The sequence below is a fragment of the Phragmites australis genome, chromosome 3 (genome assembly GCF_958298935.1).
Source record: "Phragmites australis chromosome 3, lpPhrAust1.1, whole genome shotgun sequence".
Taxonomy (NCBI): domain Eukaryota; kingdom Viridiplantae; phylum Streptophyta; class Magnoliopsida; order Poales; family Poaceae; genus Phragmites; species Phragmites australis.
In genome coordinates, this window is record NC_084923.1 from 40744885 (window position 1) to 40766151 (window position 21267).

The 21267-nt window shown below is 42.6% G+C and overlaps 1 protein-coding gene across 1 annotated transcript; it reads left to right on the forward strand.

The window, feature by feature from the left end:
• LOC133910716 (protein yippee-like) lies at nt 1-5709 on the forward strand. Its single transcript, XM_062353018.1, has 6 exons — nt 1-85; nt 2788-3080; nt 3187-3230; nt 4828-4936; nt 5013-5068; nt 5262-5709. Exons 1-6 carry the CDS (start codon nt 1-3, stop codon nt 5344-5346), a joined length of 672 nt encoding a protein of 223 aa, XP_062209002.1. The 3' UTR covers nt 5347-5709.
• The last annotated feature ends 15558 nt before the right edge of the window (nt 5710-21267 follow it).

Sequence of the window (21267 nt, forward strand, 5' to 3'; positions counted from 1 at the left end):
ATGGAGGAGAGCAAGAGGTCCACTGCTTTGATTGACAAGTGGGTCTATCCTGCTATTACTTCAGTTTATTCAGAAGTTCTCAGAAGTGTCCAATCTACAAATAATCTATCCTGCTGGCCTGAAGAATTTGGCTCATTTGATGTTGAGAGGACACATGGGTTTTAGTGCCTTTTCCAATTCTGCCAATCAGTATATGACTCACGCTGAGAACAATCCAGGTTGTACAATGGTGGGAGAAGTGGTGATTATGTACAGGTTAACTGATACTCGGGCCTATTTTCATTCACACTCACGCAGAGATGGTTGTTGGCTCTTCATAAGATATACTAGTCAGTTCATGGATAAGGCTAAGGGAATTTCTTCTTATCATAACTCTGTGAGGGATACAGTCGAACTTTGCAAATGGGAGTATAAGTGCTCAGCTGATGCAGAATTAGGTGATGGTGTGCAGGAGCAAGCACTTGTGATGAAAAGTTGGCAACATCGCCTTGTGCATGGAAATGAAACACTCTCTGCACTAGAAACAAGGAAGGCACTGCAGGAATTGTATGGAGTCAATTATTTCTGTTGGTAATATACGCAAAAATCTAATTCCAGATTTTATACAAAGGCATATTTCACAATCTATAACAGATGAACAAACTTCTAACCCTAGCAGCAAGTAACAGTACAAAAAATCCATCAATTTCATCAAAAACTCACAGTCGGGTTGATGAAGGGATGAAGTTGACGATGTGTCAATTCGCTGCCGTGCAGATCGTAGGTGAAGCAGTGCAGAGCGGTCGCGCAGATGCGCTGCCCAGAAACTTTATTGACGTCCCTCGTGCGGGCTTCACGACAGCAGAGGCTCGGAGATACCGCTCACCCTCCAACCTTGTGCACGGCAAGGAGAAGGGCCGGTGAGATCCGACAGCACAGCACACAAGACAGTGATCTGGATAGGTGGAGAAGAAAATGTGGAGCAGAGAGATCTGTTCTAAAAAATCTGAACGTCTCCAAAATTTATAGGGAAATGGCTGTCCTCTTGGAACCATTTTCTCTCATAAAATACCCACTAATTGCTGCCTCCATAACTGACCAATTAACCTCAGAATTAAAGCATTGATCGCGATTAAAATGGCTGATTATGACATCGATCACAATTAAAAAGGGAGAGCAGCAAAAGGGCTTGCAATTTTGTGCTGCCACACCACGCCACGGCCGCAAGTCACAAGTCACAAGTCACGCGGATATTCACGCGAAAAATACGCGAATACGCGCGCACGCGTGCGTGTGAATATAGCAAAGTATACTCTCTCTTTTTCATTTTTTCTATTTTAAAGAGGCCAGAAAACTTAAGTATTTAAGTTGATCTACATCTCTTTGTCTGGCAATACGGGACTGAAATTTCTTGCTTTGCATTCTCATGAATGAGCTTTAAATGAGCCACGTTCCAACAATTTCTACTCCGTTCTCATTCTTGCAAGCGAGATTATGTGTATGCTAGGCAAGTACATGATTGTCAGCTTGAAGGTACACTTATAGATACATGGAATAGGTTTTCTAAACTTTCAATCTATGCGATTCCGAGAGCATAGAAGGGTATGCCAACTCGGAAGTGATTGCAATGTTGAGTCAGTCTGGGTACTATAACTGGAAAGGTCTTGCAAAAAGATCCTATACAATATTGACAAACAAGGTTGTGCACTTCATAATCCTTCACTTGATGGATTCAATAGTCGAGGATGCACCTTTGCTTGGAGGCAAGCAAGTTTTCAGGGGGCGGTAATGTAATGCCTGTGATGGAGGAGAGAAGGTGGTCTATTGCTTTGATTGTAATGTCCTCCTTACTCTGTATATATTGGTTGATTGTTAAATAAGAATAATATATTAAATAGTAGCAAAGCGTTATAAAAAATCTACTAACAGAAAATATTCGTTGCTACAATCGTGTGAGCATAAGAATCATTTAAAACGAAACTCGTATAAAAAAGTTATAAATTTACAAGTGTCTTTTGTAAAAAAGAGAGACTATTTACTTTCTCTGATTGCAAATGTAGATCGTTTTAGTCTTCTCAACTATTCTCTAAATATAAGTTATTCTCAGATTTCTATTTACTTTTTTTTCTTTTATTCCATTCTTACCCTTATTTAATAAATACTACCAATCTCACACATGAATGAGTTATCTTTTCCAATGCAGAATAAATAAAGAGCAATAAAATTATTTGATCTACTTTTTTAATCTCTGTGCACAAACCTAAAACGACCTATATTTGCAATCGAAGGGAGTAGTAGAAATAGAAAAGGTTTAAAGGCTTATTTGTAGGATCTTAGGGACTTATATGTAAAAAACTATAAGAGTTAAATATAAAAACAAGGTTTTAAAAAAAATAGAGATCTAAATGCAAAATTACCAAACCCACTGTCGAAACCGGCTGACGGTAAATTGATCGAAGAGTAAATTGAATGGCTTTATATTTTTTTTAAAAACCTTGTACGATACTCAGCTTGAATAAACGTAGTTTTCACTTGAAACAATTGTAAAAAAAATCACTACTTTCAATATTATTATAAGGTTACCACTGAAAATTGCAAAGACTTGACATCTAAATGCAAATTTACCAAACGCACTGTCGAAACCGGCTGACGGTAAATTGATCGAAGAGTAAATTGAATGGTTTTATATTTTAAAAAAAAAACTTGTAGGACACTCAACTTGAACAAACGTGGTTTTTACTTGAAACAATTGAAAAAAAAACTACTACTCTTAATATTATTGTAAGCTTACTGCTGAAAATTGCAAAGACTCCGTCGCTCCAGCTCTCCCGATTAGAGGAGCCCCAGCGGATGGAGGGCGACACGGGCACGCCGATCCCGCTCCCCCAGCGGTCAGCGTCGACGGTGGCGCGGCATCCGCCACGCCCGAGGAGAGCGCGGCCGTGGCGGCGGACGCTGTCGCCGAGATTGCCAAGCGCCTGACCGTCGACACGGACGACGCCAACACCGGTCCCATCAAGCTCGACGACGCGGGCGGCAACGTCTACAGCTGCAAGCACTGCCACGCGCACCTCGGCCTCGCCGCCGACATCGTCTCCAAGGTCTGTCCCTCGTTTCTACTTTCTTGGGCCGCTTCCCGATGGTGAATTCCTTGTTAGTTCGGCGGATTTGATGAGAGCGACTGTTTTGACTTTGTGGTTCTTGCAGGCCTTTCATTGCAAGAACGGGAAGGCTTACCTCTTCAATAAGGTGTAAGTGGCCTCCTGTCCTTTCCTTCCTCAATTTGTTCGTCGATTTTAGCGAAGCTTTGGTTGAGCGTGCTGAGAGATGTGTGAAATCGGGGGAAATTCAATACTATTCTTCTCAACTCCCAGCGGATTATGATTGACTCCAGCGTTTCAGACAATGAGAACCGCTACGCCAGGAGAAACTTTAGAGTTAGGAATGTCTTTTGACCTTTGAGGATCAATGCCTACTCTGCTACCCGTAGCCCAGATCTACTCTTAGGATAAGGAAAATTGGTATAACAAGAACACAGATGGACCCCTCTAAACTGCACTAGATCATATCAAATATGGTACAGTACCCAATATGCAAATATCAAAGTCCTAATTATCTCAAAGAAAAAAAAGGAGAAGAATCGAAGAGACAAGGATTAGTGCTTTCAGCCCTTTTTCCCTCTATTTTTTTTACTATGCTCTTCTTTTTAAGGACCGATGGATATGCTGGATGCAGACGCTACCTTTTTCATGGGGGAGAAAGCTTTGGATGATCTTGTAGTAGTTGATGTGGATTATGATTCTAACAGCTCATACTAGATTCTGTTTTGCATTATATGAATACGACAACAATACTGAACGCTTGCGTGCATAGAATAATAATCCATATTGTTGAAGCACGAGTATTTTTGCCACATTTCCGGTAATTGGGGCTGGTTGTCATATGAGATTTAATTATGGTATCATAGCCAAACGCCATGAGTTTAAAACCTCGCAGGTGCAATTTTAAGGAAAATAATAATTGCAGCCCACTTTGAGTGCATTCCATAGACGTGAAGGAGACCTAGACACACGAGGAGGAGCATTGAAGTATTATTCATACTGCCCACCTTTTTTCAACAGCTTAAGCTTTTGGCTGATGGGGTTGGTGCATGAAACTCAATTTGTATGTTTGGAGTTTATCTCTAACAAAATTCCTAACAGCTAAAGTTAGTTCTATACAATAATTACTAAAAGCCAATGAAACTTCTAGAGTTTCCATACTCCTTCTTTGGTAAGCAAACTGTAAAAATTAAGTCACGTTTCTTCTAATTCCGTTGCTTCATCGTCATATGTGTTGGATAAGCTTTTGAAATATCAATGCCGTATATGAGGTTTTCTGTTCCAAAAGGAAATGTATATGTGCACATAAAATTGAAACAAGCAAGCTTTTCCCATTATTGAATTCGCTTCCAATACAAAGCTTCCTTTTGATGAAATCAGATTTAGGTTATTAGGAAGCTAATCGATATCTTCTCCTCAGTTTGTATACGATAGAAACCCATTCCAAACCGAAGCATTATCAAGACTGTAGGTTGCCTGTAGAAACTTCAGGTGCAGCAGAAAGCCAGAAACAAATGTACTATAGCTGTTTTTGGACATAACGGAGACTAAGCAATTTGATGTTGTTTTAGAATCGAGAGCGATAAATTTGGTATGTGATATCAAAACTGTTCATTAACCCAAATTTTATCTAGTTCACTATTTTGTAGATTCTAAGGTGCAGTTTTCTCAAGATGAGTTATATTATTTACAGTATTCTGTCAGGTAGCAGATGTGACATTTAACTCATCGTGTCTATTATGTCCAGTATCAACGTGACTGTTGGAGTAAAAGAAGATCGCATGATGATCACAGGGATGCATACTATTTCTGATATCTCCTGTGTCGGCTGCGGATGCACTGTTGGATGGAAATATGTAAGATTCATAACGATTATTTTGTAATCTCCTGTGTATCGCCTGACATCAAAGTCCTATGATGCGTCTACTCCAGGAAGTTGCACATGAGAAGAGCCAGAAGTACAAGGAAGGAAAATATATTCTGGAGAGGTGATCATGCAGCAGTTTGTTATGATTTATTTGTTTTTGCCTTGTATTTCACATCGTTTATTGTTCTCTGTTCAAACGAATTCAAGATGCATAAGAAAGCGGAGGTTTGCCTGTTTTAGTGGTGCATAAATCCACTTCTTTACAACTTATTGTTATTGTGGAATTCACTGGAATAATCTTTCATGCCAAGCAGGTATATGTTGTCGGGGCCTGATGGAAGCCATTACTCAGTTACAAATGATGCTCACGTGGCCGGAAGCGACGCGGATGATGTATGAAGCACAATTCAACAGGCTCAAACTTGTTCATCCCCTGTAAATAGCCTGGATTACCGAGGGTTGCTCCCATCCAAAGTATCCCCGGCGTAAATTGTTACTCCTGGTGAACTAGTATTCCCTCCCATCTTCCGGGGAAGTTGTTGGAGATTTAGTATATTGCCGTCAGTATATGCATGCAACCTATGCTGCCTGAAGCCAATAAAAGTTGTTTCAAAGCGTATGTACATCAGGGCGTGCCCTGCTAGATGTTGAAGGATCTGAATTCGCGTTGGGTTCCAGGTCATGCTAAAAATTGACGCTTGAAATTCTTCTGAACTTGTGGCGCTACTAGCAACATTTCAATTTGATATATCTTTAGCTCAATCAGCTGTTCCAGTAAGGTATTCCAAAATTCATAAATGCTTTGTTCATTTGTGGGTCTAATCGATCTGTTCATGTGTTCAAGCTCTTCGTGCGACAGGGAAGAAGACGAAATTTGCAGGCCTGCATTTTGGATCCACGGGCCAGGCCAGGCCAGCCCACAATGTGATGTGCTGGGTCAGACACGACGTGATAGGGCCATCATGTCCGAGTTTTTTTATTTTTTTATTTTTTTCATTAAAAATTTAAATAAATAGATTTTTTAAGACAATATTTGTAAAACTAGGGTTGCACCCCTCTCAGAGGATGGTAAAGAATCCTTACCGCCCCTTAAGAGGGCGGTAAAGGGCCTAACCGCCCTCACAAGAGACAGGTAGGGGCATCCCGCGCGCCCGCCCCCCCTTACCGCCCCCGAGAGGATGACAAGGCGCAAGGGCCTAACCGCTCTCTCAACGGGCGGTAAGGAGCCAGCTCCGCGCCCCCCCCCCCCCCGCTCTTCCCTTCTCTATATAAACGGTGAAAATGAGGAAAAATCCTCATTTTATTCCGAAAAAAGAGAAAAGTAGAGAAAAAGAGAGGATAGAAGAGGAGAGGAAAAGAGCGTGGCGAAGCCCTACTGTTTTCGATCGGTGGATTTGAAGAGCATTTTCCGATAATTTTTTTTATACTTATATTGTTGTTAGTAAGTAAAGTAGCACTGTATGACATAGGGTTTAGCACTATATGATCTAGGGTTTAGTGTTTTTAAAATGTTGTATTTAGTAGTATACTGTTAATATTAATTACGATATGATAGGATAGCTATTAAATACATAGTAGTATTTTTAGTATGGTAGTTTCGAATATCTATATTGTATAGAGTAATAATTGTAGGTTAGTTTGCTTATGGGCATTATTGAAGAACCTATTGTTAGGCAGTAATCAGTGTTGGTAATTTTTTTATTTCCGATAATCAGAAATATAGTTTGCCGGTCTTAACATTGGTTATATTTGCGGATGTTTTCAGGGATGACAAATAAATTATATTTTTAGATATATTATGGTAAGGGTCAAATTAGTTATGGTACTAACGGTGTAGACCTGTCTAGGTTTTTTCATGTCGTCAAGGGTCTTAGTAAAACCAATGAGAGGACCATTATGGGTATATGCAAGTGGCTGATGCGGTATTTTAAACTGGATCCGCAGCAACATGATCTTAAGCTGAGAGCTGCCCTCAGCTGTGCTAGTCAGGCATACTTTGGCGAGCTCGTCCCGATCGATGCGACATATACTTGGAGACAGTATGTAGATATATCATGTGAATATGGGCTCCCTCTGATTTTGTTAGCTGAGGCGTAACAGAAGGATCCAACAGAGATAAACTCTGCGGAAGCAGTAGCAGGACCAAGTGAGATAGTGGTAGATAAATCAGACCTGGTAAATGTCGGGGCCAGGCCAGATGTTGGGGGATATTCCTGAGATACAACCGATGGGTGTAGCCGATGAGGGAGAGCACATCCCTAGCATAATTGAAGAGATGGAGTTGGAGGATCAAGAGCTGGAGGAAGCCGTTGTCGATGAGGATTCATCCGACGAGGAGGAAAATGCTAATGTTCCTGTAGAGTGGAGGGATAAGGAATTTTCAAAGCTGGTGGTTAGTGAGGCTGATCGGACACCGTGAGAATATCATTAGAACGAGATGTCTCAGGGTGCTATGTACCCTACAAAGGAGTTTATTATTGATGCAGTTAAATTCTAGTCGCTATCTCTTCGGAGGCAGTTCAAGGTTGTTAAGTCGAGTAAAAGGGAGTACGATGTGAAGTGTTTAGTGCTGAATGTCCTTGGCGGGTGCACGCATTCAGGGGTAAATGAGTAGACTACTGGCATTGCTCAATAGTTAGGGAGCATAATTGTCATATTGAGGGAATAGAGTTTGTCCACCGGAACTTGTCATCTACTTTTATTGCCAATGTTATGTATGGGGAGATTGTGAACAACCTAAAGTATGAGCCATGATCAATAATCCGTGCTATTGAGCAAATGTTTCAGTATACAATAAACTATGTGAATGCATGGAGGGCGAAACAGAAGCCTATTGAGATGAGGTTCGGGACATATGAAGATTCATATCACAATCTACCTCGTCAATTAGCCACAATATGTGGAAGAAACTCAGGAAATTAGTATAACATTAAGCATTACCCCTCGACTGATGTGGAGTACAGCGGAAAATGAGTATTGCAACGTGCTTTCTTTGCATTCGCCGCAACCATCAAAACATTTTGGTATTGTCGACCCATCATTTGCTTGGACGGGACATTCCTCACTGGAAAGTATAAAGGACAGATATTGTCTGCAATTTGGGTCGATGGTAACAACCAAGTCCTGCCACTGGGGTTTGCCTTCGTGGAGAGTGAGAACGAGGACAGCTGGTATTGGTTCCTTGAGTGGGTGAAGCATGCTATTGTTCTGGATCGGCCAGATGTGTGTCTGATTCATGATAGACATGCAGGGTTGTTGCAAGTTTTGCTGGATATGCAATATGGGAGTGTTCGACAGGGTGTTGCAGCAAAGTGGTCCGACTTGAAGAGCAGGTGGTGCATGCGTCATATGGGTGCGAGCTTCTACAGACAGTTCAAAAACAAATACTTGATGAAGCTTTTCAAGAAATTTTGCAGTCAAAACCAACAAAGGAAGTTCAATGCCCTATGGGCAAAACTGGACGAACTAACTATGAAATAGACAACTGAGGTAGCAGCCACATGTGATGAACCGATAGCTCTTGGACCTCTCCCAACAGATACTCCTCAGATAATAAGGAGGTCAGGGTCAACTATTAGGAACTTTTCACAGTGGATACGTAATGAGCCAAATAAAAAATGGGTTTTGCTGTACGACAGTGGTGGGGTAAGGTATGGTATAATGATAACAAATCTTACTGAGGTTTATAACTGGGTCATACGAGGTATGAGGTCCCTCCCACTCGTTGGAATTGTAGAAGGTATTTTGCATAGGACTTGCAAATATTTCATTAATCGGTACGCAGCTGCTTTCAAGGTAATGGAAGATAACCGTATGTTTTATGGACGGATGCTATGTGTGTATATGGAGAAGGCCACAAAGAAGGCACACATGCATCGCGCTAATCAAGAGAGTACTGCGAAGCACATGTTCAGTGTCTTGTGCCGGGATAAGGGTCATAGGGGTGGAAGACGTGAGCGGCATGTGCAAGAGTGCGTGCTTATGAGTGGGACATGCATTTGCACGTGCCAGAAGCCACAATTGCTTCACAGTCCTTGTACACACGTCATAGCTGCGTGTGCGGAGCACAATATGCTTCCCAGACAATATGTTTCAAAGTACTTCATGAAGGATCAGATACTGAACACCTGGAATCATGAGCTATATGGTTACGACATTGTTGATACATTTACAAGTAATCCAGGTCCTTCACGAATCTATGTGCCTGATTTGGAAAAGATGAAGAACGCACCGGGTCGTCGACAAACTCGCCGGATTCGCAACGATATGAATGAATTCGAGGCGGGTCCAAGGGTCAAGCGATGCAGCCAGTGCAATGAAACAGGTCACACGTACAAGTATTGTCCTAAAAATACACCTGTTGTGCAGGTGAGTATTGCAACGTGGTGTAGTGTGAATGTATTTAGCGTACATTGCTGTTATATTTGTACGGTAATTGCCTTAGTTCTCTCTGTTGCATTTTAACCTTACATTTGTAAGTACATGTCGCAATATATTCATGTTACTTCTCGTACATGTATGTAATATGCAGTTCTGTTCACGTAACTATGTACATATTTTCATGTAACAAACTGTACGTATTATTCATGTATATGTAGTTACAATGTAAATTTCGATTCAATATATATTCTTCTTGTCTACATGTTGCAATATATTAATGTACAAGTGGTTTTAATGCAGATATGACACACCCTCCGACTCCCAAGCTGCAGTGGACAAGAGACACTGCAGCTTCTTGTCCGTCATGCACTAGACGGAATTAGGGGTATTCCGACCACGTGGCCCTGGAGAGCTACTTACGATCCACGATCGGTGAAAGCACTGGTAAGTCGCTATTTATATACGCACGTGCCGATTCATTTATGTATTGCATCCCCCAGTTTATTTATATTCCTAATGGTGCAGGTTGGCAGCATCGGGACTCCTACCGCTTTGTCGTTTGGTGGAGGCCCGATCGAAGGAGAACCCCGAGGCAGCGGCGAGACGACTCTATTTTGATCGCTCGCTGATAGCAGTCCTGGTTGACTGATGGAGGCATGAGACACATACTTTTCACATCCCCTGCGGCGAGATGACTTCGACCTTACAGGATGTAGCCTACCTCTTAGGCTTACCTTGCGCGGGAGCTGCGGTTGGAGTCATCGACATGGATGCTGACTGGATGAACGTTATGCATCAGTGCTTCGGCCCGGTTCAGTGGACAGATGACGCACCCCCCTATGTGCCTGAGTTATTATCCGATCCACGAGGGCCCACGAAGAAGTGGATACTACAGTTCCAGGTACCTTCCAATGCAACTTCTCATTTACTTTTCGAGTATCCAATTTTTTTTCTTATTATCACTTGCCATACTTGTAGCCTGTGTACATGCACCCAGAGGCCGATGTGTACTCGGTGTCGAGGCATTTGAAGGCCTACCCCGCTTTGGCTGTTTAGCTGGGTTATGTTCACCAGCGTCCAAGGCCATCTGGTGGTGAGGACCCTTGTTCCGTACGCGAGGTTGATAGCGGATGCGGTAGGCGATGAGGTACCACAGTTCAGTTGGGCATCTACTGTCCTTGCTGCGACATATCGGGCGTTGTGCGACGCGTGCACGAAGAAGGAGTCACTTGTCACTTTTGCTGGGTGCCCACTACTACTGCAGTTATGGTCCTACGAGCGGTTCGCCATAGGTCGGCCAGTTGTGGACCGCTCCCCATACCCTGAGGAATGGTACGGCGAGCCCGAGGAGGACGCGCCCACCATGGCCTCGCTGTGGTGTCGACGCCAGGTATGTACTTAATTTTTGAATACTTTAATTGTCACATGTTTTTGTTATGGATTCGGACTATGTTTCTCACATGTTTTTGTTCTGAATTCTAACTATGTTTCTCACACAGCCACACTGGGCGCATGAGCAGGCCCACAGCGCGTATGAGCTTTTTCGATCGCAGTTCGACCGGCTTCGTCCTGATGACGTGGTATGGATGCCGTACAGCTTCTTGGCCATCCAAGGACGTGCGGGTTTGGGCCTGTTTCCGTTGTGTACCCGCGACGAGGAGTACTGGCTTACGAAGACACCGCTTGTTTTTGACATCTTCATCGAGGAGTACTCACCGCACCGCATCATGCGGCAGTTCGGGCGCTACCAGGCTTTCGCCCTCGTCCACATTAGCACTGTTCCAGTGCACATCCATAGGTAACTATAATCAAGTAAATAATTCGTAACATTCGTTTTATTGTCAGTCTATTTAACGTGGTTTACTTGCAGGTATACACGCAAGGGACAGCCAGGTGGCAACCTCTGGGCAGATCGCTTGGCCCCGTACGTCTCAGCATGGGCCCAAACCCTTCAGGATGTCGTGGAGGAGGCGCGTCCGTTCGACGAGCAGATCTTCGAGGAGTACCTACGGTGGTACGTGCCACGTACACGTACACGGGTCACCTTCACCATAGAGTATGTCCGGCCCCACGTCGCGTCAACTAAGGAGGCCTACCCGGGCCATTGGGACGAGGACGCTGCATTAGCGGTATGTGTAATTTACATCTTATTTCAGTACCATGTACTCACATAAGAACAACTATAAACTGAAATTCTCATTTCTTGTTTGTTTTCACAGACCGATATCATTTATGATATCCATAGGGACGCAGCTGGTACCATGGACCGCCTCAGGCAAGGGGTGCACATCAGTGCGGCGGATGTAGCAGGGTTCGTCAAGCGGGTTTTCGATAAGACCGCGCGGGTCTTGAAGCTTACCTCTTGCCGGTTCACCGCAGACGTCGCAGGGGGTCTTGAAGCTTACCTCTTGCCGGTTCACCGCAGACGTCGCAGGAGCGCCACCCAGGTCGAGTGGGGTCTATGCCGAGTCATTCAGGAGGACTGATGTGCACCGCCGTCCATCGGTGTCGGCACCCACATGGCCCCCTGTACCACGACCTACAAGCCCGGACCCAATAAGTACGGATATTTTATACGCACGGTATTTAAAGATATGCATTTGTTAATTGTGCATTAATTTTAAACAAATATTAGGTGCACCTACACACGTCTCGATGCTGTCACCTAGACTAAGCCCAGTGCCGACACCCTCACCACTCGCAGGCCACTCAGGTACTGGGCAACATTACATTGCTGTATTTAATATATTCAATAGTATATCTAATATTGTCAACATGTTACTTCGGTGATGAGGCTGGACCGTCTTCAGCTACACCTTGACCGATCCCACCACCAGCGTTCAACCCCTACTACGGCATGCACGCCTGGCCATCTGCTGCTGCACCTGCATACCACACAGGTACAATAGTGCATTTTATACAAATACTTTCATTTCCACATTTTCCGTATCTAATACATTCATCTGTTCGTAGGCCCCTCTAGCCAGTACACATGGATGTCGGTGGATCCTTTGCAGTCTTCATACCCGAGCCAGGAGGATGAGCCTGAGCCAGACCCCCTGTTCGACCTCGTGAAGGACTTCTTCGGGGGCACACCAGACTACGACGTCCTCCAGCAGTCCCAGCTACCCAATGCTCCACTTCGGACACAGCACACCCAGGAGGATGCCTCGACACTGGTGATCCCTACTAGGCCTACCAGGTAGGTTGGTGCACCCGACGTCCTGACCTACTCTATGGGCCAGGTGAGGCCAACCAGCGGCAGCGATAGCGGGACCATGATGGTGGGAACGGCCGACGACAGCGGGGGAGACAGCAGTAGGATTGTACATTTGTTTTTGTAACTTACATATGCATATTCACGATCTAATCTTACATATTCGGACGGGTGTAATCTTTATGGTCCACTTATCATGTCGTAACTGCATTTCTTATTCCAATGTGACCGCACAATATTTGCATTTCTTAATCTAATGTGACCACACACTACTTTCTAACGTCCTCGGCTATGTATGAACCGTTCACGACAGACTAGAAAAATATTTCTTACAAAACTACTTATACACGAAGTGACCACTCGAAAACTCTATCGGGAGTCTAACTTTAGTCACGAAGTGACCACACAACTGAACTTTAACCATTAAATGACATCACCTCTGTCCTGGCGTAATTTGCAAACACGAATTGACCGCACCACTCAATTTAACCATGAAATGACAATAATTTGTCCTTGCGCAGGCTATAGACATGAAGTGACAACACGGGACAGCTTTTACCAAAAATTAAATGACAACACATGTACATTGACACATGGAATCTCTGTCCAGCATCAATGCCACAACTTTTCTATTCTTCAAGAGGGAATCCAATGCTCCTGCCCCCCTCTAAGCCCTTCCACCCACTCCTTTCTTCAAGAGGGAATCCAATGCCCATGCATTCCCCCACCATAAATAACCCCACCTTCATACATGGATACACCACTCATTCCTCAGTTCTCTCAACTGCAATGTCTTCCTCAGCTCCACTAAACCCATCCAAGAAATATTAGGGGATTTTTATCCCCCAGGGGGTCGAACCACCGATGTACTTCTGTGGTGACCGTTGTAGGCTTCGCGAGTCCCAAGACATCTCCTACACCTATGGGCTACGCTTCTTCATGTGTGTCAACTACCAATACGACAAGCCTCAACATGGACCATATGAGTATCCACCGGTATAGCAACAAAGATCAGTCACATTTTTCCCGATTTCACACACTGTTTTACTAATCTCTCATCTCGTTCTATTTGTCCAGTCTCCTCCACATATATGTGACTTTATTGAATGGCTCGACATTGAGCAAAATAAAGACCAGAAACGGTGGGTCGACATGACCATGCGGTGGAGGAGGGAAGCTTACGCACGCCGGGAGTACGAGCAACAATAAGAGGAACTACGCCTAAAGCGGCAGAAAGAAGAGCGCATGAAGAAGGCAACGTAGGACCATACCACAGCTCAGACCCGCGAAGCTGAGAGGGCAAGGAAGCGGGAGAGAGCCCGTCGCGCTAAGGCGACAGGTCCCGATGCCCTGCGAAAGGGCAAATATACTATGTGCACTCAGTAGAGAGTACCTAATGTAACCCGACATATTTTCACTCCCTAAGGCATGTGATGATTAGGAGCGGCGCACTATTAAGTAGGTTTTTGTGCGAACCGTACATGCCACCTTTTTTTTGTCGTGTCGTCGTGGTTACAGTCTCATGTAATATTTTTCACCATATGTATAATCTTATATTTGTCGTCGTTTGTAACCTTATTGCCGCGTAATATGCTGCAAGTGCTTCACATATATAATTTGTTCACAAATATTAATTTTTTATCCTCCACACAATACGTAAACTACTCCAAAATATCGCTTCCCTATTATGCTGTATTGCCCACTTTTTAACCATTTTAATTTTGCAAAATATCAATTTCAAATATTGAGCAACATTTTGCGATATATTTTGCAACTTTTTTTTTAAAAAAAATAGCCTATCCACCCAGAGGACTGTTGGGCCTCTTGCCACTCTCTCAGAGAGCGGTTAGGCCACCTGCTCTTTTAGAGGGCGATAAGGACTCCTTACCGCCTCTAAAAGGGCTGCAGCCTTTTCAGGAGACAACATACGCCTAATTTTACAAATACTGCTCCGAAAAATCTATTTATTTAAATTTTGAATAAAAAATAAAAAAATAAAAAAAAACTCCATCATATCCTTGCTGAACTCGCCGGACATGTCAGACACCTTCTAGGCGAAGCTACGCTACAACCACGTGGAATCTTGGAGCATTCGGTATCCCTCTAGCCTGGCCTCCGAGCTCTATGATCAGTGTTTACGAAACGTGTTTGATCTCTGAAAATTGGCTCTCGGTGATTATTGTAAAAATCCAGGTAATCGTACAGTAATTCGGTAAAATTTTATAGAATTAAGTAAATTTTATTAAATTTTTTATTTTCTGAATTTTGATTTTAAATTTAATTGAAAATCGGTCGATTTATAAATACGGTGCGGACTAAATCGACCGGTAACCACGATAACCAAACGGTTATTGATAATTTTGTGAACATTGTCTATGACTTAGGACGCCAGCTTAGGCAAAATGTCTTCTTGCCTAGATTGGTAAGGACTTGTAGGGTGTGATTGTTTTTTCACATATATTGTTGCCTATATGAACCGACAGAGTTGTATATATAGGTTGAGTGAAACAGGCTGAGTGGAGTCATGTTAGTTGAAAATAGAGTATTTGATTGGTTGTATCTGTCTGGATAGACTGAGCTGAGTTTCTATTTGGTTGACTGAATCAGAGGTTGCATGAATGGATACAATAACTGATATTTTGATTGATTGCTTGTATGGATGTGATTTTGTGGTATTGATAAGTGGGTCTAACTGTATGAGCGGATGCAAGAGCTAAAATTCTGATTGATTGCTTGTATGAATGTGATTTTGTGACACTGTTAAGTGGACTCGTCTGAATAAGCGGATGCCTGCATGCGCCGTGCCAGACTACGGGTGTACATTTATATCTGCCGAATCAGGTTAGAACAATATATACAGACAACCAAATATTTCTCTCTGAAAATACATTCCACCGAGTAAAGATTCATTCATAGGTGCAACTAATCACCCTTGTAGGGTTCTACAACGTCCATGAATTTTTTTTTTAAACGAAACAACGTCCATGATTAAACCAATGGAAAAAATGGTAGGGCCTCTTGATTTACTGCAATCAGATGACTGTATTACTTGTGCCTCTGTCGTGTACAAATGGTCTGGTTGTGACAGCGGCAAACATCCAGTGGCAAGATCAAAGTTACCGAAGTGATTGACGTACCTGTGTCTTTCCGTGTTCTTCACCAAGGTTTTGTTTTGAGCCATTGTCGCTGTCGTATTTGATGAAGCATCCTGTTGTCAATTTAGCCCAACAAAAGAGAAAAGACCATGGGCACACCCACCTGCACAATTAGTGAGGGATATAGCAGTGTTAGGGGCATTACTGTTTAAGATTTTAATAGCTTTGAGATGTGTCTCACATATATTGATTTGGTTTAAAGTCTACTTATATTACGTTTGAGATCTAAATCGGATTTTAAGGCAGTTTCTATTCAAAAATAAACTTCACGAGAGCCTCGATTGACGGTAGCTATCAGGTCGTGGAGGAGAGAAGAGAATCAATATAGAAACAATATTTATTGCTTGAGATCTGATATCAAACTAAAAACCAATCATAACAATATATATTTTAAGGTTTTCTTATCTAATATATAAGACTGGATTTTTTAATCATTTTTTTAGCTTACGACCTCTTTTTTACCCACACTAGGCGCCTTGAGTAACATTGATCGCAGGGGTGGACCCACATGTAGGTAGGAGGGTGCACATGACACCGGTTAATTTTCGTTTTTCAGTGATCTATTATGTACATCAAGCTTATGTGACGTCTTTTGTCTAAATAATTAGGACACATGTACGGATCGAATATGCATAGTCACATGTATAGAACCCTCGGTCATTTTGATTCTGGATCCACCACTGATTGATCGTCCTGTATAGAAGGTCACCGGTGCATCGCATCGAGCCATCAACAGATCAGCGCCATCCAAGCATGGCCGAGACCGGACGGCTTTAAGCGGCGCACTAGCCGGGTCCTGCCATACACGGCAGTTCTTCCACCGGATTGGCGACGGAGTCCCCTTTGTGCTGATGTGCACTCGTACTAGGAACGGATTGATTGTGCCAGCAAGTGGCCGAAATCAAGCGGTGGCAGGTCCGGTTTTCGTGGAGTGCTGCGTTGGCTGGCACCAACACAACGTCTCCGATGTTGGTAGCGGCGGTCCAGCGCAAGAAGGCGCGTGCTACTTCGCGGCCCCCATCACGGCGTTGCGTGCCGCGGCGGGGGTTTCCCCGGACGGGCGGCAGTCGTGAATTCCGTCGTTTTCGTCGGGGTCTACGACGCGAACTCGCCCGGAACCACCACCCTGCCGCGGTGGCTGCTGCCGGGCGCGCGGGGCGCCTGTCTACCTAGAGGAGTTCCGCTCGCGGCCCCTGAGCCACGCCCACCCCGCGCACGGTCAGGGACGGGCCCGTTCGCTTCGTTGGCTCGGCCACGTGCCGCTGCCGCCCGTTCCCTGGTCGGACAGGACGAGAGCACGCGGACGTGGGGCGTCGGAAATTTCGAGAAGGGTGGAAAGGGACGCGCACTCGGGCGGGGCGGGTGCCTGTCGTACGTGGGTTCGTTCGTTCGTTAGAAAGCGGTGGAGGTGGACCGGCGGTGTTATCGGGGACGTCGGCTGCGTAGATCTGCCCGCGGCAGCGCGGTTTTGGACTCTCCGGAAAGTGGGGCTGCCTCGTGCGGCCGTGGTCGTCACGGGGGCGGCCGGTTACCGTTTCATCGTCGCCGAACTGTAACTGAGCATGTGCCCTCATCCTCTTGCTGCTTGTAACTCGTTGCTAGTCTCTCTCTTCCGAAAGAGATTGGGTTAGATTTTTTTTAAAGAAAACAAGGTTCTCTTGAGAGATAAGCATATCTTTGCGTATGGAGAAAGAAGGTTTGGCGAAAGATTCGTGGCTTGATGTTGTACTTTGCAATATAAAATGCGTATGGTATGGTTGGTTCAGCTAACTTACATAATCCAAACCCTATTGGAAATAATAGGGCATATGCATGTGAGTATATGACTCGTCGCAGGCTAACTAACTTGACCTGTGACGCAAGCAGAGACTTGGCTCTCGAACGAGCATTTGGTACAGCCTTTTTTACTTAGCAATGGCAATGTTGATTAACTTATCAGTTTTGCTAGGATTAGGGGTGTGAGTACCACTGGATCTTAGACCCATCTTTGTGAGATATATGGCTCAAGGATTGCAAAATATTAAATTACCTTTAAACTAGGCACTCCCTCAACTGAGTTAATACTAGCTAACATGCATGACAAAAACTAAAACTCCTGAAAACTAAAGCTACGCGGCACTCCTTTCGAAAAAAAGAGCCACGCGGCACAGATGCACGAAGAGCCGAGTAAATCCGAGCAGGATTTCTAGGCGAAAGCCAAATTCCTGTCTGGCAATCCTGATATTTTTGTTCACATGTCTCATAAATATCGATAACTACTCACGAGTGGGTGCCATTATGGTCAATTTGAAGTTGCACAAAATTGCAATTATAACTGTGCGCAATGCAAGATATTTGTGGAAAGGGGGCTTAATGAGAGAATATATATCCATCGCATCAATGTCATATAAGAGCAGCTCCAGCGACCTTGCTACTCGGCTGTCATCCTGCGAAAACACGCCTCCAGCAACCTCGCCAATAACATCGTTATCAATTTAGCATCGTCATATCGCACACTCGTCTCGCCAAATGTAGCGGCCATGCTCGTCTTGCTATCTTGGCCACGTGTGCACTCGGCTCCTGTGCACGTCGGAGAGAGGAGAGATGAGAGAAGACAACAAGTTGCAGCGTGCTTCAAAAAATCATTCATTTTCTCCTCTTTTATAAATTCAAAAGATGAATGTTGAAGCTCCTGAAATCACACTGATTTTTTGTACTCATAGAATAAATAACAGAAAACCTATTTTAACCGGTTCTAACTAAAATATCTCTTGCAAATTTTAAATGAAATTTATCTAAACTAATGTACTAATTTATAGCTGTTTCAAAGAAAAAATAGCTATTTGAAAAAACTAACTGTTACGACTAAAAATATATATAAGTGGGATATGGATGGTGAGATTTGGCTAGTCTGCTAGAGTGTGTAAAAATATGGAGAAAAAATTGTTTAGAGTGGATAGATAAATAGAGAAATAAAAAGTGAAATTTAGCTAGTCTGTTAGAGATACTGTAAGATTCATCTTATCTAATGCAAGCACATCTTTGTGCTATGTGGTGGAAATTCCCTTTTTTCCTTAACATTTACACTGTACATTGGCTAAGAGTTTATTTGTAGTTGCTGTGCTATGTGACATTACGTTGTGGAATCTAGTTGGTTAGAGGAATATTTGATAACCAGGTGCAATTTTTACTTGCACATATCACAAAAGAACGCTTCTAACTAACAATCGCACCTAAATTTAGAAATAAATAAACATTTTTAAAAAACCAGCGTAATGTCAAGCATTACAAAATAGAATTGCAGTAGGTTCATGTTCTTCTTGGTCCCTTACGCTCTAATCCTTGATGTGCTAACTTGAAATATTTGGCAAAACAAAATAGACAATAAACAACGATCGTCTTATAGCTCTTTTTCAAGGCATTTGTTGTAGCCTGCCTAACTTGGCCTACAGCAAGGGCATGCAAGATACACCCAAATCAAACGGATATCAATGGTTCATCGTAGCATAAAGGACACACCAAACTGTTTGAAACCAAAGCTGTACCTAACCACTTAAACCCCATTTGGATAGGCTTAAAAGCGTTTTTTTTTTTAAAAAAAACTAGAAGCTATCTAAGCGGCTAATTTTTGTCCCGGTTTCTGATGGTTTTTAGCTGATTGAGGAAACGATTATAACTGAAATAAATTAAAAGCTGAAAAATAGATTGAGATAAGCTTTTTTGGTTTTTTATGCTAAGAAGCTAAAATTTATTATAAAAATCAGTAACTAAAATTCAATATGTACAATTGCTTCTTTAGTTAGCCAAAAGCTCCGAAATCGTATCCTATCTAAACAAGGCCAAAACAGCATATGGAATGTTAGTAGTGTTCTTATGTACCGAACTTTATCAAATCCAGAGAATTTTATTTTGGCCCTATTGGATGCAAAGTGCTTTTAGAGTTTTGGAAAGATACTATGGTTTTAAAAAATACTTAAAGGTATTTGGATGTAACAAATCTTATAGTTTTAAAAATCATAGTATTGCCAAAATTATGGTCTTTTTGAGTTCTAGAAAGTTCATCCATCACTTTTTTTTTAAAAAACCGTAGTATTGCCTGAACTCTTTCTCAATACTATAATTTTTAGAAACTACAACAACCAAATACAAATTAATATTTGGAATGATCCATGGATTGGCAGACCATCTCGAAAAGTTGTAACAAAGAGGGGGTCGGTGGTTCTTACAAAAAGTATCGGAATTAATTGATCCAGAATCAAGATGATGGGATGAGGATCTGGTTCATGGGATTTTTTTGCCAATTGATGCAAATCGTATCCTCAATATACCATTGGCAATGGGAATTATGGAAGATTTGGTCGCTTGGAATTCTACAAAGAATGGCTTATTCTTAGTGCGATCAGCTTGTCATACTAAATGGGATAATCAACATGGTAGAAAATTGGTGAGAACTAATATCATAGGATCATCTAGCAATAATCCAGTATGGAAGAATTTGTGGGCTCTTAAAAATCCATTGCTGGAAGGGACTTCTCAGGGTTATCCTATGCTATGAGCACATAAGACAGTCCAATTAATGTCCCTGTACCAGATTCATCGTGAGAACATCTAGCATGTTTTTTCAACTGTGGACGTGGGAAGGAAATCTATGATCACCTTACGCTAACAAGTATGATTGATAACACTCTAACTATTGATAGAGCTAGGACAGTGACATTGGAGGATATTTTGTGATCTCTGACCTTTTCTGCTCCATTGCTATCTCATAGTGGTTTAAAAAAACCTGATTGCTACAACTTGTTACTATATGTGGTGAGAGCGCTATCAAATCACACATAACGAGCAGACCTTGGGATCTATCAGGTTGTCTTTGACGATAGAAACACTCGCTGTTAATTATAGAAAAATATCGAAAAAGAATAGAGAAATTGTGAGTCATAATTGGACTAGACCAAAGAAAGGGTAGTTAAGCTTAACATTGATGCTTCTTTTTATCTTGAACAATGCACATGATGCTTCTTTTTTATCTTGAACAATGCACATGATCGATGGAGCGATGTTGCGAGATGAGTATGGCATGTTCTTGAGGCAAGTAATAATGAGATACTTTATGTCAATGTGAGTGCAATAGTTAAAGTTGATGACTTTTTGTGATAGATTCCTTCTAATAGACCACCTAGGGTGTAACAAGGTAATTATCAATTCGATTTATATGAAAGTAGTGAAGACTATATTAGATGTTGCGAATTTAACAGGACAAGCGGCAACGATTTATGAGAATACTCATTTCTAACTTGTGGGTTCAATCATATAATAGTTGAACATTGTTTTAGGAAAGCAATTATGTTGCTTATAATTTAGCCTGTCGAGTGAAGGTTTTTCAATTTTATGTTTGATTAAGAAACATCAATCATTTATATTATCGTATTTGATGAATGATGTAATGCTTATTTAATATCAATAAAGATTCTAGATGGCTTTCTAAAAAAATCCAGCCTTATTTGCGCACTACGCCTCCGTTTTAACCCTCTTTATCCGTTTTTCCATCCCGCTTAATTACCTCCGGTTAATTGCCGCCGCAGATAAGCA

Excerpts from the sequence above, each read along its gene's own strand:
- LOC133910716 (XM_062353018.1), top strand. The coding sequence starts at position 1 with ATGGAGGAGAGCAAGAGGTCCACTGCTTTGATTGACAAGTGGGTCTAT. Across the intron at positions 86-2,787 it reads TTATTCAGAAGTTCTCAGAA|ACTCCGTCGCTCCAGCTCTC; the intron begins GTGTCCAATCTA and ends AAAATTGCAAAG. Across the intron at positions 3,081-3,186 it reads CCGCCGACATCGTCTCCAAG|GCCTTTCATTGCAAGAACGG; the intron begins GTCTGTCCCTCG and ends TGGTTCTTGCAG.